Source organism: Notothenia rossii (genome assembly GCF_949606895.1).
Source record: "Notothenia rossii genome assembly, chromosome: 2".
Classification (NCBI taxonomy): Eukaryota; Metazoa; Chordata; class Actinopteri; order Perciformes; family Nototheniidae; genus Notothenia; species Notothenia rossii.
In genome coordinates, this window is record NC_136904.1 from 95165199 (window position 1) to 95189801 (window position 24603).

The 24603-nt window shown below is 44.1% G+C and overlaps 1 protein-coding gene across 1 annotated transcript in view; it reads right to left on the reverse strand.

The window, feature by feature from the left end:
* Window positions 1-24603, reverse strand: part of ttn.2 (titin, tandem duplicate 2) — a 260191-nt gene that overhangs the window by 121973 nt on the left and 113615 nt on the right. The window contains 21 exon segments of the mRNA XM_079665865.1: window positions 3693-3835; window positions 5490-5616; window positions 5990-6129; window positions 6778-7044; window positions 7297-7563; window positions 7679-7945; window positions 8158-8284; window positions 8450-8589; window positions 9117-9380; window positions 9651-9917; window positions 10017-10283; window positions 11004-11130; window positions 11241-11380; window positions 11906-12175; window positions 12531-12809; window positions 12897-13292; window positions 13373-13429; window positions 15848-15892; window positions 16356-16454; window positions 16551-16664; window positions 16918-16989. Coding sequence (XP_079521991.1) covers window positions 3693-3835; window positions 5490-5616; window positions 5990-6129; window positions 6778-7044; window positions 7297-7563; window positions 7679-7945; window positions 8158-8284; window positions 8450-8589; window positions 9117-9380; window positions 9651-9917; window positions 10017-10283; window positions 11004-11130; window positions 11241-11380; window positions 11906-12175; window positions 12531-12809; window positions 12897-13292; window positions 13373-13429; window positions 15848-15892; window positions 16356-16454; window positions 16551-16664; window positions 16918-16989 — 3875 coding nt within the window.

A 24603-nucleotide genomic window follows, 5' to 3' on the forward strand; every position in this document is an offset into this window, starting at 1 on the left:
GTGATTACTAAATGAGTAATGGTCCAAAACAACATTAAATGCAGGGTTTTTTGTTAAGTAACATATTTTCGTCGCCGGCCGGCCGATACCTGCCACACATTAAGTGGGCCTGTCTGTCAATTAATCTCCGGGCCACTTTTCCCCCCAGTCTGCCCCTGCCCGTGTTCAACTCTGGGCTTTCTGAAGGAAACCATTGCCTGGTTTACGACTTTATATTGAGATTCATAAAACTTTATTCATAATGTGTTGGAGCGCTAGCCAATAGGAGCGCTAGCCAATAGGAGCACTAGCCAATAGGAGCGCTAGCCATTGTTCTGTTCTCTAACAAAATACTATTCTTTCTATTATTTAATAGCATTGCATTTCATATGGAAGTAATCCAAAAGAAAGCAATCTGGATACTTTTAAAGTTTGATAACCAGATGTATTTTTACAGGTAACTCGTTTTTGTAACGGATTATATTTTTAAACTGCGACTCCCTTCATACCATATACATGTGTGTGTGTGTGTGTGTGTGTGTGTGTGTGTGTGTGTGTGTGTGTGTGTGTGTGTGTGTGTGTTTGTGTGCAGGGTCAGCCTTTAGCCTGACAGCTAAATGAATGCAGGCAGCTGCTCCTCCCCCGATTTAAACTGCGAGGCCTCCTGACACCTTCCCCCCCCCCCCCCCCCCAGGCTGTATTTCACTTACCTAACACGTGCATTACACTGCATCATATAATCATTCATAAATAGTTCTGCTACATGTAGTTGCTTTTTATGGTTTCCCTATTCATCTCACAGGGAGAAATCCTTTCAAAAATAAAACTCTTCAATGACGATAAACTAAAATGTCTTTTCGCTTGTTTGAACAATATGAATAATAACAGAAGAGTATCTATGTTTCTTTGACATGAGGACATATATGTTATTTGTATAGTTCCCTTGTGTTTATATTCATCTCACAGGGACAGAGTGTGAAACTCTTCAATGAGGATACATCATAGGAAGATGTGTTTTAGAGTCACTGGCTGTTCCATAAATCAGCAGCAATGGTAAAGGATTGCTTTTGGGTTTTAACTCTACAGAATCACCTTTATTATATTTAAGGTGGTTACTAAGGGTCAAATATTCTAGTCAGTTTCTATGAAGAGTGTAAAAAGCAAACTGTGATCCAAACGTTAGAAATGAATGACTTAAAAGGCACTTTTGTTTTTGGCACTTTCAACAATTACTTTGTTTTTTGTATTTGTATGTATGGTGTGTGTTGGGGGGGGTGTGAGTGGTTTCATTGTTTTATTGCTCAGATGGAGGTGTGTGTGCTGTTTAGTGTCGTAAGGAAACATCTTAATGCTGTAAGAGGAAACATCTTAATGTCGTATCTTAATGTGGTAAGGAAACATCATAATGTCGTAAGGAAACATCTTAATGTCGTAAGGACACATCTTAATGTGGTAAGGAAACATCTTAATGTCGTAAGGACACATCTTAATGTCGTAAGGACACATCTTAATGTGGTAAGGAAACATCATAATGTCGTAAGGAAACATCTTAATGTCGTAAGGACACATCTTAATGTGGTAAGGAAACATCTTAATGTCGTAAGGACACATCTTAATGTGGTAAGGAAACATCTTAATGTGGTAAGGAAACATCATAATGTCGTAAGGACACATCATAATGTCATAAGGACACATCTTAATGTGGTAAGGAAACATCTTGATGTGTTAAGGAAACATCTTAATGCTGTAAGAGGAAACATCTTAATGTCGTATCTTAATGTCGTAAGGAAACACCTTAATGTCGTAAGGACACATCTTAATGTGGTAAGGAAACATCTTAATGTCGTAAGGACACATCTTAATGTCGTAAGGACACATCTTAATGTGGTAAGGAAACATCTTAATGTCGTAAGGACACATCTTAATGTGGTAAGGAAACATCTTAATGTGGTAAGGAAACATCTTAATGCTGTAAGAGGAAACATCTTAATGTCGTATCTTAATGTGGTAAGGAAACATCTTGATGTTGTAAGGAAACATCTTGATGTCGTAAGGAAACATCTTGATGTCGTATCTTAATGTGGTAAGGAAACATCTTGATGTCGTAATGTGATAAGGAAACATCTTGATGTGTTAAGGAAACATCTTGATGTGGTAAGGAAACATCTTGATGTCATAAGGAAACACCTTGATGTCGTAAGGAAACATCTTGATGTCGTAACGTCGTAAGGAAACACCTTGATGTCGTAAGGAAACACCTTGATGTCGTAAGGAAACATCTAGATGTCGTAATGTGGTAAGGAAACATCTTGATGTCGTAAGGAAACATCTTGATGTCGTAAGGAAACATCTAGATGTCGTAATGTGGTAAGGAAACATCTTGATGTCTTAAGGAAACATCTAGATGTCGTAATGTGGTAAGGAAACATCTTGATGTCGTAAGGAAACATCTTGATGTCGTAAGGAAACATCTTGATGTCATAAGGAAACATCTAGATGTGGTAAGGAAACATCTTGATGTCGTAAGGAAACATCTTGATGTCGTAATGTGGTAAGGAAACATCTAGATGTGGTAAGGAAACATCTTGATGTCGTAAGGAAACATCTTGATGTCGTAATGTGGTAAGGAAACATCTTGATGTCGTAAGGAAACATCTTGATGTCGTAATGTGGTAAGGAAACATCTTAATGTGGTAAGGAAACATCTTAATGTCGTAAGGAAACATCTTGATGTCGTAATGTGGTAAGGAAACATCTTAATGTGGTAAGGAAACATCTTAATGTCGTAAGGAAACATCTTAACGTGTGAAAGGTAATCTGAGGCTCAGCGACCAGCTGTTATCCAACAGAACGAAGGGCTTCAAAGGGTCTGTGCTTTCTAACCCTTTCTACAGGAAGTTGATTTCATGCTCAGTCAAGTTTGTTTTACAGATTAAACAACATATAGAAAAGTCCTGTGACTCATGTTGGAGAGCTTGGAGTCACCATGCTGGTTCTTCAGGATGAAACACCTAATCGTTTCAGAACACTGATCTGAAAGTGACCCGCTAACTTCCACACCAACAGGAGCCGCCTGACCTCGGCTGAATCACCATTACAGCCTCATCAGACAGGACTTGAGCACATTGTACCCACTCTACCTTGGGGTAAAGCTAAGCTTATTAGATCGTTCACAAATTCCCTCCCTCTTGGCTCTAGTGTCCTTCTGCACGGAGCAGCTTGATGTAACAGACTGCAGTAAATCACATGGCCCAGCGCGCACAGAGATCATGTGTCAGTCTGAAATTACATCCAGTCATAATCAAACTAATCCCGCGCTATGCCTGATATCCCCTCAGAGACCGCGCTCACACTGCCACGCTCTGACTGATTGAATAAACATTTAAAAACGCTTTAAAAGCTGTCAGTGTCAGACCTGCCACCTGCCCTGAGCCCCGTTAAAAATAACCCCAGAAACGCTTACAGGGCAGAAAGCTCCAAAGCAGATCGAATGCAGCGCAGGAATCCAGGCCCTTATATGCAGACAAACTCAACTGTGTGTGTGTGCAGGTGTACAGCAGGCCTACAGGAAGGGTGTGTGTTCAGGTGTGTGTGTGCAGGTGTACAGCAGGCCTACAGGAAGGGTGTGTGCTCAGGTGTGTGTGTGCAGGTGTACAGCAGGCCTACAGGAAGTGTGTGTGCTCAGGTGTGTGTGTGTGTGTGTGTGGACTCACTCTGTCGCTTGGCTCCAGCTTGGCACCCCCAAGGAACCACTCGACGGCGATGCCCTCGTATGACAGCTCGCACTCGAAGGTGGCTGTCTCTCCGGCGGTCACCGAGGCGTCCGCCAGGGGCCGATCCAGGGCGATGACCCGCGCTTTAGATTGGGGAGAAGACATGGTTAGTCCCCCCCCTTAAAACAGGTCGATGTAAATCCACACAGAGTGCTTAATCCTGGGATGTGCTCCTCATGGCTGCTGCTGCTGCTCCGAGGCCAGAAGAAGCCTTCAGGACTGAAAGCTCTCTCTTGGGGGGTTGACGCTGGGGGGGGGCGGGGTGGGGGCGCTCATTAGCATTAGCATTCCGGCCACCAGTGAGTGCTGGGGTCGCGTCCTCCCCCCTGCCAATCTCTGTGAACCTGCTCTACATAAGGCATTTGGCTTCTAAAATAACCGAGGGTCCCGATTGGCTGAGAGCCCAGTGAGAAAAATAGGAGAAGGGGGGTTGCAAATCTGCTCCTGTCAATCAACACGTGACCATTTACTGGAAAAGAGGAATCTACCTAATATCCGTCTGCAGGACAATGTGGATACCTGTGTGTGTGTGTGTGTGCGTGTGTGTGTGTGTGTGTGTGTGTGTGTGTGTGTGTGTGTGTGTGTGTGTGTGTGTGTGTGTGTGTGTGTGTGTGTGTGTGTGTGATGATCCAGGGTGTCAGTTTAGATTAACAAGTAGCATCAAGTATTTACAGTGGCTGCCTCACATGCCTGAATTAAGGCCTGTTTAACGGCCGGTAACAGTTTACACACACACACACTCTGACTCACTGACAGCTCACACACTCCCTGACAGCTCACACACTCACTGACAGCTCACACACATTTAACTCTGGATTAGATATCTCTAAATATATGGAAACAGTAACACACACTGTAAAAACAAGCTCTTCCTAAACCTCGCCTTCGGGGAGTCACAGCGCTACACTGGGTCGCAGAATGTAATGATTACTTTATTCTAAGTCCTTCATGTTTTGTTTGAGTCAGGGAAACATCTGTCACTTCACTTTGAGCTTTAGCTGGCTCTCTGTCAGTATCTGAGTCTGACTAGATGGAGTGAGCAGCTCTGGACGTCTCTCCTGATGTCCTGCAGGAGCAGATCTGTTCCATTGAACGGGGAAATGCACCTTTAAACGTTTTGAAATCCTGCTTTCAATTACAATTAACATGCAATTACTCTTTAATGACAGAGGAAAGAAGCGGCTCGACTTGTTCCCACATTTCATAAGCCAGCATGAAACTGTGTCGGACTCCAGGGGACATACGGGGTCTGTGTGTCCCCTGGAAAATAACGCTGTCCATTCAAACCAGATTAAAGCAATATCAGTTTCTAGGATAATGGAACTGGCTGCAGAGAGTTCTATTCTCAGATCAACAAATAGGAAGCTACTACTAGCTTAGCTTAGCATAACAACCTCAAACTAGATATCTAATTCATGTGAGGCCCGTCCTGTACCATTATAAACACAGTTAACGTATCTTTCTTTCATTTTGGCCTCATTTGAACTCATATTTGTCTCACTATGCCTCCTCGTTTATGTGGCTTATTTTTGTTTAAATGAACACAAAGTTAAATTTGACCCAGAAATCTTCATTAGGCGAACTTCAAAATGTGACGCCTTTTCCACGACGTTAGCCAACCAATCAGGACGCACGTGATGATGTGTGGCATGTTTCTCTAACAACATGTACGTTCAGGCATGAAAACTAGAATATGTTAAAAAGTGTGTAAATGTGAAGCCGAGTTGTTCCTGTCACCTTTGACCCTGAGCTGGGCGGAGGACTTGGCGTTGGCTGCGCAGAAGTCGATGCTTCCTGCCATGTCCATCTTGCAGTTGAAGATGACCAGGATGTGTCGCGCTCCCTCTTCCTTAATCTCAACATCCTGAGACAAAGACATTCAGATTTCACATTTTAGACTTTAAACAGAAACGTTGAGAGAAGTCTGAGAGAGAGTGTTCCTTTACCCTTTGTGCTCATGTCAGATGAACTGATCATTCCTTCCACTTCTACTAAGACGTGTCTGTTCTAACAGGGACAGGTAACTCTCCACTCCGAGGCAGAAAGCAACCTCTCCAGAATATTCTAACCCATTCAAACATGTTCCAGAAGTACATTGGAATACAAGTCTATCTCTGTGTTCAGTCTGACCGGAGACGGCCAACATTTCTCCATTTTTACAAAAGAAATGTACCAGGACATGAGATCGGGCGGTTCCTGCTGTAATGAATAATACATCTTTTGAAGAGTGATCTTACAGGTGAGGGGTGCAGCTGCTCCCCCTTCAGCTTCCAGGTGGCGTGCAGGTCCTCCTCGGAGATCTCAGTCTCAAACTTGGCAGTCTCGGTCTCAGTGACCTCCACGCTGTACAGCGGGCGGACCACCTTAATGTCGCGCTCTGCAGGGGGGGGAAACAGACGTCAAGGAGGAGGAAGAGGAGGAGGAGGAGGAGGAGGAGGAGGAGGAGGAGGAGGAGCAGCTCTCAGAGGAACCAGTTTCATTATGTACAGACATAGGCAGATAGAAATGAAGAATAGTTTAACAGTGAGTCGTACTGAACTGATTTAGGATGTAAACATTTTTAATGATTTCAAAAAGTGAATTATTATTCAAACATTTCAAATCAAACATGAATAATGAATATAAAGGGCGTGTCATTTATCATATTCATACCAAGGGTTTATCAGGAAAGCTCGTTATCCTGTGCTTTATGAAATGGTAAAATGATTCTATTGTTTAAAAATGAAATATATTCAGATCTATCATCATGTGTCAAAAGTGAATTCATACAGTGATTGTAATATTATAGGCTGTATATGAACACTTGTATGTGCCTCTGAGGGGAGAGACATTCACATTTCCATGTCTCCGTTTTGTCTTCAGAGTTCATAAAGTGTTTGAATACAGTTATAATATAGAGTTATAATGGGCGGAGTTGTGAGGACAAACAAAGATGGAGGATGGAGGGGGCGTGGCCTCGCTGCATGGTGGTGGGCGGGGCTTGTTCTGCAGTCCTGCAGGTGTTCAGGGTCTCCGCAGGTTTTACCTTCGATGTTCAGGTCGGCCGTGGTTTTGTCGATGCCACAGTCGCAGGTGTACGACCCGATGCTGCTCCTCGCCGCCTTCTTGATCAGCAGCATGCGCCTCTTTCCGTCCGCTTGCATCAGGATGTTCTTGGAGGCAAATATTTCGTTACCGTCTTTGTACCAGCGGACCTCGCCGGCCGCCTTGCTCAGCTCGCAGGACAACACCACCTCGTCTTTCTCGACGGCGGTGTAGTTCTGCAGCTTCACCGTGAAGTACAGGTCGCCCTCTGCAAGAACACACGTCAGCAACACACAGTTAAAGCACAACGGTTTGGAAATGAGCCGGAAAAGTCTGGAGCCATCTGGAGACCTGTAGAAGGCTTCAGCGAAGAGTATTCTGTGTCTTTAAGACTTGTTAAACAATCAAATGTATCATTTCATTCTATCACCGGTGAGTGTAGCGTGTTATATTCTAAGTGTTAAGCAAACGGATCCTTTTGTTAGATTTCTGTCTGTTTCACCGTCAGCGTGGTACTGACCGAGCACGGTGAGCATGGCCTCTGAGGTCTTGCTCATGGCCTCCACTTTGATCATGGAGGTGTCGTCGATGGAGACCTCCTTGAAGGCCAGCGTGAAGACCTTCCCGTCCTCCGACATGTGCACCACCTTGCTGGGGTGCAGCCGGACGTCGTTTTTGTACCAGACCACCGGGATCTTATCGTGAGAGAGCTCCACGCTGAACTCTGCAGTCTCACGCTCCTTCACGGTCACATCTTTAATGGGCTTGATAAATTCGAGGCGAATACCTGATGACGAAATGTTACACACAGGGGTTTCAAACTAAAGACAGCAACACAGACAGATTCACATTATGCTGACGGCCTGAAACACACTGTCCCCTCTGATTTCACTCGTAGTCACCTTTGATAATCAACTTCCCAGACGTCCGCTTGTCTTCAGCCTCAAACATGTACTTGGCTTCGTCTTCATATCTGGCAGATTTCACAATAAGAGTGTGTCTCTTCCCCTCCACCTGGATCTCAAACTTATCGTCGTTTGTCAACTCCTGAGATCCCTTCAGCCAGCGGAAGCTTTTGGGCTCTCTGGAAATTTCCAGCTCAAACTTGGCCTCGTCCTTTTCGTACGCGTGGACGTCAGCCAGCGGAGTAATGAACGAGACCGGCGGCTCTGCAGATTCAGACAGATACAGATAACATAAACGGACGGGCCAGGAGAGACGCTGTGGGTCAGGGGGTGGGATGCAATAGCATTTATAGATTAAATCACTATTACATGTCATGAATCCACATTGTTAGACAGTAGAAGGGCCGTGAGACTAAACCCGGGCTTTTCCTTGTTTAGAGTTTGAACAAGAAGAAGGAAGGGAAGTGAGCGCTCACCCTTCACTTTCAGGTTAGCAGAGCATTTGGCGTTGGCGGCGGTAAACACCAGCTCGCCTGTTTGAGGCACTTTGCAGTTGTACAACACCAAAGTGTGTTTGGCACCGTCCTCCACGATTTCTACATCCTGCAGACGACCGACAGACGTCAGCATTTCAGTAAAAGAAAACATGAGGACTTTAAAGTGAGCAGGGTGCTCGATTCACTTTCATTTGTGAAAAACACAAGTGGTTTTAAACAGAATGAAAGTGAAGGGAACCACATGTAAGATCATTATTGTGATGAGACGTACGGCGGATGGACTGAGGACTTCTCCGTTTAGTTTCCATTGTCCATGGACATCGTCCTCACTGAGCTCCACTTCAAACCGAGCGGTTTCTCCGTCAAACACCTCAACTCCGTACACCGGCCGCACCACCTTGATGTGGCGCGCTGGCGTTCAAGAGAGGGGACAAAGATGTTTAAATACTCAGACAAACTTCACATTAAAACACGAGACGTAGACGCACACCAGGCTCCTTTAGAGTGCACCCTTCTTCCAGGACCAGAAACAACCAAAGGGCTCCAATGGCTGGGCAACGGCAGGCGATGATCCAGCAAGTGAACGGTTGCAGAAGCAAGGAAATAGATCCCTGCCCCAAAGGAGCCATTTGGTTCTTTATGGACCTGTTAGATCATTGAGGTGCACGTTAAAGGGTTTCTTCAGAGAGGGGTGGTTCTGGGGAAGACCCTCTGAAGAAATAGAACAGTGACAAACAAACAAGACATAAAGATGGAAGAACACCACAGGAGTTTATAATCAGAGTTGAATAAACCCACGAGAGGCTTTCTCTGAAAACTCTTGTAGTGCGTTTCCAACTCTCTCAGAAGTGCAAGGTGATGGCAGCGGTGAAGAACCAGAAAGAGACTTGTGCGATGGAGCTTGGTTATGAGGTGAAGGATGAGCACCATGAAATTACCTTCGATGTGAAGCGTGGCCATCGTCTTATCTGTCCCACAATCACACACGTACTGTCCTTTGTCTTTGTCTGCAACTCTCTTGATGACAAGGGTTCTGCGTTTGCCCTCGGCCTTAATGGCCACCATCTTAGAGGGTTTGACCTCGGCCTCGTTGTGGTACCACATGACCTCCACGTCTTTGCTGAGCTCGCAATCTAGGGCCACCTCGTCTTTCTCCACCGCAGTATAGTCCTGCAGCTTCACCGTGAAGTACGCATCGCCCTCTGGAAGGGGAAAGGTTTGTGTGACTCTCCAGACAGAAACAAACATGAATAACAAACAAATTCACAGTCCGAGGTAAACAAACAAGATGAGAAACACAAAAACACAACATGTAGAGACAGGAAAATGACACACAAACACAGAAACATGTAGAGACAGGAAAATGACACACAAACACAGAAACATGTAGAGACAGGAAAATGACACACAAACATGGACACACATCTGTGGAGAGAAGAAGACGGACAGGAGGAGGACACACATGGGTTTACCTATGACCGTCAGGTTGGCCATGGAGGGAATCCCTTTGGCCTCAGCCTTAATTTGACAAGTATCATCGAGAGTCACTTCCTTAATTTCTAACACGTGTTTCTTCCCGTCCACGTGAGTGAGCACGGTTCTGCTCGGGTGGATTTTGACATCGTTTTTGTACCATGTGACGGGGATGTTCTCATGAGAGAGCTCCAGCTCAAAGCGAGCCGTCGTGCCTTCCTTCACCGTTTGGTCCTTTAGCGGCGAGATCAATTTGAGCCTGATACCTGTAGTTGCATTGGGTGGAAAGAGGAGGCAACCAGCTCAATGAGTGCTGTCTGGTTAATGATAACGGCTCTGCTAGATAATGGCGCTCCAGCACTTACCATCCACCGTGAGTCTAGCTGTGGACATTTTGCCCAGAACAGCGATCGTATACGCGTCCTCGTCATCGAACTCGCAGCAGTTTATAATGAGCATATGCTTCTTTCCATCATCGATGATGTCATACTTTTGGTCCGGGGTGATGACATCATCCCCTCTATACCACATGACCTTAGAGACATCCTTCGTGATGGTGCATTCAAACTTTGCCTGTTTCTTTTCAGGCACAGAAACATCCTTCAGCGGGACAACAAAGTCCATCTCGATTTCTGGGTTTAAAAAGGTGACACAGAACATCAACAACACAACAAAACAACAACAACAACGGTTTACACACAGTGGCCAGTCGTAACACGTAACATGAATAAAGTCTGCTTGGTAAGGTTCGGTGAAGAACTCTATGTGATGATTCCTCCAAAGGTTTAGTCTTTCGGCAGGAACGGTCCACCACCAACTAGGACGTCAGTTTACTGGGATACTCATTGTTCTTTCTTCACCAGTCACTTACCTGTTTGGACTCAACCCTGTGCCTACTGAACTCTATGATATTTGCTGAATCATGCCTGGTGGTTTAACAAATAAACTGGCCACTGTTCGTAGAGTTAACAAACAACATTTAACCACAGACAGTACGAATATCCTGCAAAGTGGCAGCACAAACACACATTTAGACACATGTCAGATCGGACATATAAACAGACAGGTTTCCATTGAACAGACAACAAATAGAAAACACACAAACAAACAAACACACTGGAAATTGTTGGGATTCTCATCCAAATGTCTCCTGGTCTTCCCGGGCTGCAAGTCTCAAAGAGTGGCACACAAAATGCATTTCATTCATCAACCCTATGAAGTAAAGGTCTAAGGTCCGCTCTCAAGTGCCTTTAAGCTTTATTGTATTGCCAACGGACCTTACGCCTTTATTTTTACACCTAATATCCGAAAACATTGTACGTCCGGTCCTGGATACCAGGCGCAGGTCTTACCTTTGACGTTGAGCATCGCGCTGGTCATGGCGTTCAGAGCCTGGTACGAAACCTCTCCGGCATGATCCAACTGGCAGTTCTTTAGAGTGAGCTTACGCACCCCGCGCTCCATGTGGATTTCGCACGTCTGGTGAATGTATCACAATATAAAGTAATGAACATGACCATGCAGAAAAAGAAATACCTGCAGTAAGAATCGTGTGACTATTTAACGGAAACAAGTTCATGAAACCGTACCGGGGATCTGGTCAGAACCTCTCCTTTGAGCTTCCATTCGCCGGGAACATCGTCCTCAGAGATCTCCGTCTCAAACACGGCGTCCTGCTTCTCAACCACCTCAACGCTGGCCAGAGGTTTCAGGATCTCAGCCTCGCGCTCTGAGAGAGATGTTGTGTTAGAAATATGGACCAGGCTAAAGAAAAGTAAACGAGGCACTTAGGGATGTCACAGTACCAGAAAGTCAGTCGCCAATACCCAGTTCTTGATACCTATAACTAATCTTACCCTTCTTTGTTACCATTAGCATACTGGGTTTTGTTTGGAAATCAAACAGGTCATCATTTCCTAATTACACCTCCTTCAGACAACTGGATTTATTTACGTTTCTCACACAAGTCTACATTAAACACATCATGATAGCGTTATGATTGACCTAATACTTCAATTAGTCTAAAGAGTTTGTATGCACCACAATGCGACTCAAAGGAGCTTGGCTCCACAGGCTGCTAACAGCTAACAGCTAACGTTAGCTAACTACCTGTAGCTTTTAACTTAAATGTGACAAAGAGATGACATGATCCTGTTAGTCTTGAGTTGAGCTTTGCTTCCCACTTGTTACCCGAGAACTGTTTCTACTGACATCCCTAAAGCAAAAAGGAAGGTAAGTGAGTGGATAGAAAAACCTCCTAGAGTGAGATTGGCGGTGTAAAGGCGTCCTTCCACCTCCATGCAATACTGCGCCACATCCTCAGGCTGACAGTTCTTGATGGTGAGCGTCAGCTCCTTTCCTTCCTTCTTGATCTCAATCTTGTCTGAAGGAGTGATCTCCTCCTCTCCTTTGAGCCACTTCCAGTTGGGGGATTCCTTGAAGAGCTCGCACTTAAACGTAGCGTTGGCTTTCGGTTTCACATGCTGGTCTCTCAGCGGTTTCACAATCCAATCCCTGATGATTTCTGTTGGAGTTAAACAATGGTTTGCATTATAAAGACAAGACGTAATTCATATACAAAATATTAAGAAGATGTATTCTAAGATAAAGCAGGAGGGCCAAAACAGGCTTAGTCTGAATTAGTGTATCTAACTTTGTGGCGGTTTCAAGAATGTTTGCAATTTGAAATTAGGTTTAGGGGGAGAATTCAAAGCTGCTTCTCTAAATCTGCAGATATCTGAATGTACGATTAGTGATTTGGTTTTATGGTGATTACATTTTTAAATAAGAATGGACAATACCAGATCTCTACCTGTATCCACTACTTATAAAACACCTGGATTGATGGATGCGTCCTTAGGGACATGTTCACTGCTTACCAATGATTTTGACATTCGTTGAGGTCTTGATATCCTCCTGGCAGGCCGCCTCACAGCTGATGAGCCCGGTGTCGGCCTCAGTGGAGTTCTGGATGGTCAGAGAGTGTTGCATGCCGATGACGTTGATCTGAATCTTCCCGGCCTGTTTCTTCAGGACCTCACCGTTCCTCTTCCATATCGCATCCTTCTCTTTGTTCAACTCACAGGTCATGTACAGAGGCTGACCCTTCATAGCCGAGGTCTCCTCCTCCAGCTCCTTGATCCATTTCAATGGAAGCTCTGTGTCGAGATAAAAAGGCAATGAGTGGCGAATGCTTGGATAATGATTAGGAGAAAGATATTCAGGACAGAACTAAATATGAATACCTTCAACAATGAGCTTGGCTTTGCATGATATCTCCTTGCCGGCATTCTTGGCTATGCACGTGTACTCCCCGTTGTCAGAGAGCTGGACATCAATGATGTTCAGCTTGCGGTCTTTGCCGTCAGAGGTGAACTTGTGCTTGGGGCTCTCGCGAAGGTTACAGTCGTCTTTCATCCAGGTAGTGATGGCGGTGGAGGGCGAAACCTCACACTCGAACACCGCAGCCGATCCGATGGACTCGGCTTCCTTCAACAAGATGTCCTGAAGCTTCTTGATGAACTTCAGAGGGACGGCTTTGAGCTTGAACCCTGCGAACGGTTCATCTGGTGGCGTGGGACCCTTTCCTCCGGGCCTCAGACCACGGCCCCTACCTTCTCCGGGGGACGGGGTCTGCTTGGCTGAAATACAAATGAACGGTCATTTCATGAAGGACTCTTTGGAATCACTTCATTAAAAGATATGAAGAAAAGAGACTTACGTTTCAGTCCTCTACCTCTACCTCCACCTGCTGCTGCTTCTCCTGCTGGTGATCCCTCTGTTCATGAAAAACACAAATGAGTTTTCGGCACACAACGCCATCAGGTGTCTTCGTGAACATGCCAGAGCTGTGAGATGTGTAATGTCCACTCGAATGGATTGGGGAATATGATGTCATAGTGATGGTTGAATAATGGAAACGAAAGGCACATGAATGACTTTAACATCATGAAGAGATGGAACGACAAAACAGAAGGGTGGAGATGTTATGGGAACACGTGTTGGACGGATGGAAATGACGGACACACAAATGACAGTTTGACAAACAGATTGATATTCAACACAAACACAAGAAAAAGATGGTGTGAGTCGGGTCACGTTTGAGATGTGAGGAATGATTCGGATGGAGGCATGATGGTGGGAATGGGTAGCGATTATTCAGGGCATGAAGGCAGCGTTTGTCTCGGCCGTCATCCAACGGGTTAGAGTCGCCACCATCTCACCTCTCCTGGAGACCCCGGGCACCTCCAGGGCACCTTCCTCTCCTTCACCCTCCCAGTCGTAACTGTCCCGGCGAACCATCTCCAAGCTCCAGGCCTCATCTTCCTCCTGCTCCACATCTTCCTCGTCCTCCTCTTCATACACCTCCTCCTCAGGCTGGGTGGCTATCTTCCTCATCTGCACGGCTCCAGGAGACACCTCCTTCCCCAGGGGAACCTTTCCTTTCCCGGGCTTCGCTGGTTCTGCAGCCTCCTCGGGGGACGGCTTCTTCGGGACCTTCTTCAGAGTCACAGCTTCCACAGAGGCTTTTGGTGAAACTGCTTTAGGAACCCTTTTAAGTTTATCAATACTGGGCCTCCTCTCCACGGGGACCTTCTCTGCGTCTTTGAGCTTCTCCACCTGAGGAGATGGTGTCTTTCTCAGCTCCACCTTCTTGAGCTGCTCCAAAGGCTTCAGAGCCACCTCTTCTTTCTCCTCCTTTGGCTTCGGTGTGACTCCCTTCTTCAGCTGCAGAGGTTTGGGCTCCTCAGGAACCTTTTCTGGTTTCTTAACGGGAGTGGTTTTCTTCTCAGCTGGAGCTGCCTCCACCACCTTTGCAGGCTTCTTCTCTGGAGTTTCTGCGATCTCAGGTTTCATCGGTTTAGCCTCAGGCTCTCGTTCTTTAGGTTTTTCCTGTGGGCTGGTGCGACGGCGCTGCAGGGCATCAGCCGGCTTCCTCTCCTTCTCCTCCGCTGCTTTCTTCTCAGGCTCTGCAGCCTCTTTGGACGGCCTGGAGAAAGGCTTCAGCTTGACGCTCTCCACCTCTTGTTCCTGTGTTGGGATTTTCCTAACCTTAGTGGGCGCTTTGACCTCCTCAGGCTCTTTCTCCGGAGTTCTCTTTTGATCTACTGGCTTTGGCACCTTGGCTGGTGGCTCTCTGACCTCTGGAGGAGCTCGCTCAGGTTTCTTGGAAGGCTCTTTAGTTTCCAGCTCTCTAGGCACTCTGTCTAGCTTCTGGAAAGGCGCAGAGTCCCTGTCTAGCCTCTCTTTCTTGTCTTTCTCCGGCTCCTCAGATGCTTTAACAGGTTTCTCAAACGGTTTTAATTTGATCACTTCTGGTGCCACTTCATCTGAAGGCACTTGTTTCACCTTCTTTAAGGCTGCAGTGGGCGGGGCAGCTTCCTCTTCCTTTGGTGCCTTGGGAGCTTTCTTCAAAGAAATCTCATCTTGTGGTTTCTCATCCTTTGGAACAGGTCTCTGCCGGCTCCAGGCTTCTGCAGGTGCTTCTTTCTGGTCCTTTGCTTTAGGCTTCATGACTTCAGGCTTCTTCACCACCTCTGCTTTGTCTCGAGGTTTCTTCTCCTCTGCGGGTCTCCTGGTGGCGATGGACATCTCCACCGCCTCCTCTCTGTGCACCAACTCCTCCACCTGAAACACTGTGGTCTTCGTGACCTTCTGAGGTCTCTCCTCTTCCTCAGCCTCTTTCAGTTGAACTGAAGGAATCTTCTTCAGTTTGATTATCTCCTGCTCTTCTTCTACTTCTTTCATGACTCTGGTGGTCTTCCTCAAAGTGGGAATCTCAAACGTCCCCTCCTCTTCAGTCTGAACTCTACCTTTTTTCTGCAGGAGAGGTTCTGAGGTGGCAAAGGTTTGACATTACTTATGGAACGTAAGGAATGACACCACAGTTTGTACACACACACTTACCACCATATATAAAACTGATAAATAAAGATGACAGTCCAACAGTAACCAAAAAGACAAAGAAGAGGACGACTACAAGAAAAGACAACAGGACACAACAGACAAACATGTATTGTGTGTATGCTTTTAGTATTCTTTAAAAAAAAAGATCTTTTGATGTCCCAACATCTCCAACTGTTGGGTCGTTTTTGAGTTGGTGGCTATACAAGTATCATGCTGTGTATTTTTTTAGCCGTTAGTAACTGTGTACTGAGTGTACTGAGGTGAGGTGAGCGGTAACCGGTGCTCCTACCTTTCTTGACTCCTCCCGGTGCTTGGACGGGTCCCTTGGTTTGATCTAATACAGGATTATAGTTCAGACAGTTGTTAGTTAGAACATTTCATCGGTCATAAATAGCAGTTTCACTGATTTAAAAGTCGGAAGACCTTACCAAACGCACTCAAAGAAATGATAGCTGATGGGATTTGTGGTAAAGATGTGACTGAGTATGCAGAGTGGTCTAGTGTCACGTGATTTAGTGGAATGACATGGGGAATAAGTCAAGAGATGACATGAAGAGTCCAAGGACAGCTGTGGCATGCTTCAGTTAGATTTGTGGTGAATGAACAAATAGGACACACAACATGAAAAGACAAACATCCCAATGAGAAGACCGGACCGACCAAGATTAACGGTGGAAACACACAAGTGGGGGTTAGTCAACATTTCCAGTGATGAAGATGGAAGTGTAAAAGATGGATAGGACTGGAAATCTCAAACAAAGAGGATGTTTCAAGGTCAGTTCTTCCTATAGCTCTACCTGTTTCAGGAGATATCTTTTCTACCACGGTTGGTTTTCCTTCTTCTGCACCCTTCCTGGTTGGCTCTTCAGCCTTTGCGGCAGCCTTTGGCTTGGCCACTTAATAAAAGAGGGGGTTGTAAAGTAAACACACTTTTTTTTTGGAAGACGCACACGGTCTGAGTGCAAACTCTTTACAAGTTATTATCTGTATACCTGGCTTTGTTTCTTCCTGGGGAGTTATTTTCTTCTCTAACTTCTTGGTCTTGTCTGTGACTTCAGGCTTTTTGGCACCTTCTTGAACTTTGACAGCCGCCTGCGGTTTGCTCTCTTCAAGTACAAAGTAAAAAGGGAATTCAACAGAAAGCTCTCCACAAACACAAATATATGTTGGATCTAAGAGCTTGAAACCATAAAAAGGCAAAGTTCATATTTCTATGAAGAAAACCTTTTTCCATTGTCCTTTCGATAAAGATTCAAAGATCATGTTCGCTCAAGAGTGACATTCTTTCACGAATGCCTCACATAGACAGAAACAGAGAGACATAAACACCATTAAAACATTTAAAAGAGAGGGTGGTACCTTCTTGAGGAGCAGCTGGCTTTACCAGTGCTTCTGTGACTTGTGGTGGAGACTCCATTCCCTTCACAGGAACTTTGAAATGAAATTATACAACAATCAGAAGGTCAGTAAGACTGATGGGTGAGCACGGAACCAGCATGCAAAGACAAACAACACAACGACAACAAACAAGGTCCAGGATGGAAACATACAAGGTAGGAAATGAGTTCTCACCTCATTTCTGTAATAAAATATCTCAGGTAAAAATCAACATAAAGGACACGACAAACATAATGAGACAAAGCAATGAAGAAAAACCCCAAGGTGGAAGCGCAGTGATATCAGGTGATCAGAAAGAGAGTCTGTCTGAGGCGACAGTGGGACGGTTCTTCACAATGAGCAGGAGTACAGTTTGTGACGACACAAAATGGGTGGTGTGACATGGATGTCTTCTTGAAATGGTCGAAAGACGAAAGAGGTATGAATCTAATAGATCCTTAAGGAGGAGGTGCACAAGGGTGTGAGGTGCTCAGGTAAAGTAAAACACGTGCTCGGTGACACATAACATATCTCCCTCTATACCTCTGGAAGACTCTTGAAGGGTGACTCGTTCTTTTCCTTCTGGTTTCAAAGTCAACACTTCCTGAGGAGGGAGGTACCGGACGTCTGCTTTGAGAGACTGCTCCGCCTCTGACTTCCTGTTCATACTTTCTCCGAATTCTGTAGTCTTTTTCTGAACCGTCTTTGGCTTGGTTGTATCTGTTACTGAGGGCTCTCTGATCACGCCAATATCAGCTCTTGACTCTGTCGTTGCTGTTTGGTGTTTCCCAGAAATCTCTTGGGTTTTATGCATTTCCAGAATCGTTTTTGTGGGTTTAAGTAACTGATCTCCTTTTATTTCTACTTGTCTAATCTCAAGTTTTTCTTTTTCAGGAAGTTCCTTGAGGATTTGGTTTGTTCCTACCATTCCTTCTGTCTTTATTTCTTTGGGTTTAGCCAACTTCAGGTGTCTTTCTAAAGGTGCTTCCTCTAAATGTGATGACATTGGATGTTGTTGTTTGGCAGCATGGTCTCTAAAAGTGACACATTTTGGTCTTTCTTCTATATATTTAAAGTCTTGTCCGGCTGACATTGTTCGCACGTCCTTGAGAATTTCTCTTTTGGTATATTCTTCTGCAATAAGTGATTCTTTAGACGTCACAGGTGTTACTGTGGCTTTTCTTTCAATCTGTGTGTGCTTTATTTCTGTTCCTTCAGGCGGACTTACTGTAGCTCTCTTATCTTTAACCATGACCACCTTTGGCTGAATTCCTTCTCTTGGATCAGAGTTATTCAAAGCCTTTTTCAAAGATTCTGTTTGAGCACTTTCTCCAGTTCTTGCATATCTGTCTAAAGTGTCTTTGCCTCGCAGTAATCCTTTAGAGGTGGTTGTTTGTATGGGAGTAACTTTAGTAGTTTTGTCAACAAGTGTTCCAACCTTGGACTTTCTTTCTTGAGCTCTAAACTCTTCAGTTTGACCTAACGTCAGGCTGGTACCTGTTGTGTGTTCGTCTTTCTTTAAAGGAACATCCACTGACTGTGTTTTACTTGATGTAATGTCTTTAACAAGATCGTCAGGGGTAATAAACCTCTGCGGAGTATCAAATTTAAACTCATGTTGTTTCATAATCAATGGTTTTTCATAAGCAACATCCATGACAGGTGTCCTCGAAGCTTTGCTTTCTATTTGGTCCTGCTTTGTTTCTACCTGTGGAGCAACCCTGAGGAAGAGGTCTTTAACGGTGTCTGTTCTGGACTGAATGCTTTTCATTCTAGACCGTTCTTGGTCTCCTTTCACTGTTTTTCGAGTCTTTTGTTGAGTAGCAGCTGACGCTTCTGCCTGTTGCTGAGTTTGTTTCTGTTCTGTTAGCATTTTCTTATCTTTGTCTGTAATCTTTTGTTTCTCAGCCTGCACCCTTCGCTTGGTGGACTCAAGAGAAGCCTCACTGGATTCATAAACGTCCTCTCTACTGGATCCAACGTCTTTAACACGCTTGTCAGGTGCAATAAGTCTTTGCAGGGTGTCTGATTTCACATCTACATCTTTAACTATCTGGTGTTTTTCAGCTGCGACCTCCATCACAGGAGCAACGGAGACTATTCTCTCAGCTTGTTTTGTTTCCTCAAGTGGAGTAATACTACCGTATTCACCTTTAACTGTAACTGACTTAGACTGCACTTCTTCAGAGGAACGTTTGTCCAACTTCAATGCTTTCTCTTTTAGGGATTTTGATTTCTTTGACTTAATGTTTTCAGTCTCTGCCTCGGTTATGTCTGTCTGCTTTTGACTGTTTTTTATCTCTTCAACTGGAAGACCTGCAGTGATTTTACCCTTGACTGTACGTTTCTCTGAAGCTTCTTGCTCCACCAAAGAGCGTTGATATGCTTCTTCTGGTTTGGATACAGTTAAAGCTTGTCTTTCAATGTTCTGTTTATCAGGTAAATCCTCTTTAATGGGAGAAGCCTTTTCTGTCTGATCTTGAACTACGTCTACTTTTGAAAAGACTGGATGTACTGTAATATCTTTGGAAGACTCCTTTGACTTTGCAGGAACATCGTCTGACTTGTAAACATCCTCTTTTGTTGAGCGAATGTCTTTAATGAGCTCATCAGGTGTGACATATCTTTGGAGAGTGTCTGATCTAACGCCTCCTTCTGTCACTATCAGACATCTTTCAGATGCAACCTCCATCACAGGAGCCAATGAAAACCTGTTTTCCACTTGTTCTTGGTTTGCTTCTGGGACGAATGGAGTAACACTACCATATTCATCTTTTACTACCACTGTCTTAGACTGCACTTCCTTTAGGGGAGTTTTCATAGGTTTGTCCAAACGTTTGCGTTTCTCTTTAAGGGATCTATTAGTCTGGAAATCGTCCACTTCCATTTTAGTTGCTTCTTTCTTTGTGGAAGTGTTTCCATACTCATCTGGTGCATTGGATGCATCTTGTTCCATCGCTATGTCTGTTTTAATTTCCTCCATCACAGGAGGGATGACAGTTGGAACATCTGTGGTAGTTTTGTCCATTATTGGAAGTTTTTCTTCTGGTTTACTTGAAACTTTTCTTTTAACTTCAGTTTTTGGAGATTTTTCAATGTCTTCCATGGATTTGGATTGTGCTATCTTATCTTTAAAAGTATCAGATGTTTCACTTGCAACCTCCATGGCAGGAGCTTCTTTAAACTTTCTTTGAACTTGTTTAGTATCTGAGACTTCCAATGGTGCAACACTTCCATATGCATCCTTAACTTGAGCTATGTTGGACTGGATCTCTTCTGCTTTAGAGGGTTTGTCTTGCAGAGCTCTAACAGAATCATGGATCTCTGTTTGTTTATGCCTTTTTGGTTTTATCTTTACAGTTTCATCTTGAATTGTTTGGACTAATATCCTGTCTTGAGAAATGTTATCTAACTTTGTCTTTTGTTCTTCGATCTCAGGTTTCACTTCTACTTTAGTTTCAGATTTATTGTGTTCAAGAGGAACACTTTTGTCTCTTTTGTCTTTCTTTGAATATCCTACAGTCTGAATGTCTTCCCCAGTCTTTGCTGACTTATCTTGTCTCTTGGTCTGCGATATGTCTTTCTTTGGAAGAGAGGTTTCAAATTGACTGATGGTTTTTTCTGGAACATAAATGACTTCAGACTCAGTTGTCTCCAAGCTGTCAATTTGTTCCAGTCTTTCTAGGGTCTTCTTCTCAATGGGAGCCAACATGGGTGTCTTACTTTCAATGGGGACTAAATAGGACCTGATTTCTTCCTTAACGTCTTCAGATGAGCTCATGTGTCGAGGAATAACAGTTTGAGTGTCTTGTTGTCTGTCCATTGCCTCCTCTATCACAGGTGCGTCTGAAGTCCTTCTTAGGAGGTGTTCTTGTTTGATGTGTGTAGTTTCAAAAGGTGTAACACTATATTCATGTGAAACTGCAACGGCCCTGGCCTCTTGAACTCTAGTGGTTTTGGATTTGGCTGACAGTTTATCTTTCTTATGAAGCTCTGATGTTTCTTCAGGTCCAGTTTGGACTTTTTCATCTTTAATCTGGACGCCAAATTCATCATCTGAGACTTTGATCTTAACATGTTTTTCAGGTTGTTTTGGTGCCCCATCTTCAGCGGGTGTTACTTTTACAATGTTCTCTTTAACTCTTATGGATTTCAATGGGATTTGTTCATCTGCAACCTCTTTGGGTCTGGCTAACTTCTGTCCTCTCTTATTCAAGGATTTTGATGTTTCAGAAGGTGTTTCTTCAAAGAAATCAGTTTCCTCTTCTACTGTTGCTAATTCAGTTTCTCTGGTTTCTGCATGTTTCTCAGGAGCTACTGCAAGTTCTCTAGAAGTCTCCTCAACTAAATGTGTGTCTGAAGCCCTTCTGTCAGCTTGTTCCTGAGTTGTTTTAAGTTTAAATTGTTTAACTCTAAAGGTTTTATGGCTAACTGTGCTGTGCTTTACCTGGTCTCGTTCAACGGTAATCTTTTGAGGTTTCTGTCGTGGCTCTTGTTGAGATACTGATTCACTGTCTGTTAGCTCCTCGTCAGATGTTGCGTGCTTTGAGACAAAGTCTTTAGTTTCTGCATGTTTTTCAGGAGTACCATGTTTAGTGAGAGTCCGTTTCTGAGTTTTATCTTCAACCGTGATGGATTTCAATGGGATTTGTTCATCTGCAACCTCTTTAGGTCTGGCTAACTTCTGTCCTCTCTTATTCAAGGAAATTGATTCAGATGTTTCAGAAGCTATTTCTTCAAAGAAATCAATGTCCTCTTCCACTGTTGCTAATTCAGTTTCTCTGGTTTCTGCATGTTTCTCAGGAGCTACTGCAAGTTCTCTAGAAGTCTCCTCAACTAAATGTGTGTCTGAAGCCCTTCTGTCAGCTTGTTCCTGAGTTGTTTTAAGTTTAAATTGTTTAACTCTAAAGGTTTTATGGCTAACTGTGCTGTGCTGTACCTCGTCTCGTTCAACGGTAATCTTTTGAGGTTTCTGTCGTGGCTCTTGTTGAGATACTGATTCACTGTCTGTTAGTTCCTCATCAGATGTTGCGTGCTTTGTGACAAAGTCTCTAGTTTCTGCATGTTTTTCAGGAGTACCATGTTTAGTTTTATCTTCAACCGTGATGGATTTCAATGGGATTTGTTCATCTGCAACCTCTTTAGGTCTGGCTAACTTCTGTCCTCTCTCATTCAAGGATTTTGATGTTTCAGAAGGTGTTTCTTCAAAGAAATCAGTTTCCTCTTCTACTGTTGCTAATTCAGTTTCTCTGGTTTCTGCATGTTCCTCAGGAGCTACTGAAAGTTCTCTAGAAGTCTCCTCCACTAAATGTGTGTCTGAAGCCCTTCTGTCAGCTTGTTCCTGAGCTGTTTTAAGTTTAAATTGTTTAACTCTAAAGGTTTTATGGCTAACTGTGCTGTGCTGTACCTCGTCTCGTTCAACCATAATCTTTTGAGTTTTCTGTTCGCTATCTGTCGTTTCAATATCACTAGTTTTGTCCATCACAGGCGCGTCTACACCTTTTCCTCCACCGCGTTCCTTTCTCTCTGGTTTCTTCTGTTTGATAAGAGTATCTGAGGCAGCTGTATCTGGAGCTTTGTCCGTTTTATGTAATATCTGGCGTTCGCTTTTAGCTAACTCAGTAATCTCTTTACGTGGTGCAGTTTCTACAGGTTGCGTATCTGTCCTTTGGGTTTGTTGGAGTCTTGGTTCTGTGCCTTTAGAACATCTGTCTTTACCTTTGTTACCGCCTGATTGTAATGACTCTTCATGTTCGACTAACTTCTGTGTTTGGCCGGTCGCTGTTTCTTTAGAGGGTTCTTCTGTCGAATCTGAAACGGATGTTTGCTTTTTGTGTTTTTCCTGTCCAATCTCAGCAGTTCCACTAGTTTTCATAGAAGTATCTGCATCGACTGATGACATGGGATCCTTTGTTTCAGCAGTCTTGTCAGTGACTGTTGATTCTTTGTCTTTAAGGGGTTTGACTTTGTTTTTAGTGACACCAGCTGGCTGGTCCGCGTCATATCGTTCATCAGATTTACATAACACTAGTTTTTTTATTTCCTCTCCTTTGTTTAACCCTTCAGTTGGAAGTAATTTATTATACTTGTCGTTGGCTTTTACTTTTATCTGAGCTTTCGGAGGTTTCTCCTTTGGTGCTGGTTTGGTCCCTGCAGAGACGTCTAACCTAATGTCCTCTGTGTGGACAGTGTGTTGTTTCTCCATTGGTGCTGGTTTGGTCCCTGCAGAGACGTCTAACCTAATGTCCTCTGTGTGGACAGTGTGTAGTTCATCTTCTATTGGTGCTGGTTTGGTCCCTGCAGAGACGTCAGTTAATTGGATCATTGGAGTGATTGGGGAAGTGGTTCCAATGAGTTCTTGCTCTGTAACGTCCTGAACTTTAATAGGAGGGACTTCACCTTTAGTTCGGACCCTTTTCTTTGACTGTTCATCCTCAGCTTTACCTTCGATTGGCTTCTGCTGCCTCTGTTTGTGAGGAAAGGCCTCAGGACTAAATGTATCTGTAACTTTATCAGTTTGGTTGTCTCTGAATTGAACTGTAACCTCTTCAGATTTAAGTGGAATTCCTTCAGTTTGAGACGTTTCTAACAACATTTGTTCTTTTCCTTTTTCAGATTTGGATGTGATTGGTTTCAAATGAATTTCTTTATCGGTAGTATCTTCAGTTCTGGCTCGTATTGGTTCTTTTTTCTTTTTAGGCACCTTTCTCTCAATGGATTCCTGTTTTGTCAGTGATTTTGTTTGTTTAGTTTTCTCAACAACAGGAGAAGTGATTTCTTCCCTTGTTTCATCCTTTTCAGTTGTTACCGTCTCAAAGCCTATTTGATCAGCTATGTCTTTACTACCAGTGTCTTCTTCTTCAGTGGTAGCTTGTCCTGAGATCAAATGCCCTACCGGCTTACCGGAGACCTGTTTTTCAGTTTGCTCTTGTCTTAGTTTTGTCTTTTCTTGCCAACTAACTTGGAGTCCTTTAACTACAGCTTCCTCGTCTTCAACCGCTGCCTGCCGTCTCACTTTCTGCGCCACGTCAGTCCTGCTCTTTGACAAGATCTCAGGTTTTTTAGTTTCAGTTTCTTTCTCTTGACGTTTGACTTCTATTCCGGGAGAGACTGAGCGTCTCATCTCGGCTGTTCCTTCAATCGGACTGACTTTGACTGGTTTACCTTTATGTAGAGCTTCTTTATAACCTTTAGCTTTCTTTATGTCTTTTATTGCTTTTAGAGAATCAGGCTTTTGGACAGAAGACTCCTCCTGAACTTTCCCCTCAGACTCACTTCCTGTCATGCTGAGCTTATCTTTAGTTGTTGGGATGCCTCTTGTTTTAACAGCTCGTCTCTTTGAGCCATCAGTAACAGATATTGTACCACTTATTTCAGACACTTCTTCCATCGCACTTAAAACCTCTTCTTCCTGCAAAGATTTAGGACCCTCGCCTTCTTCAGGCTTGCCATATACTTGTGCTTCAACCTCTTCTCTTGATATGGAGTCCGTCTGACGTCCGGCTCTTTCCGCAGCCTTTAACAGACCGCCGGTTGCCGCTTGAGGACGGAAGATTTTAAGAGTTTTGAAGAGAAAGCACCATGAAGCGGTGCCAAGAGATTAGGGGGGGGGGGGAAATAACAACAAAGACAAACATTTGGAGTTAAACGAGACAAACACAGAGGTAA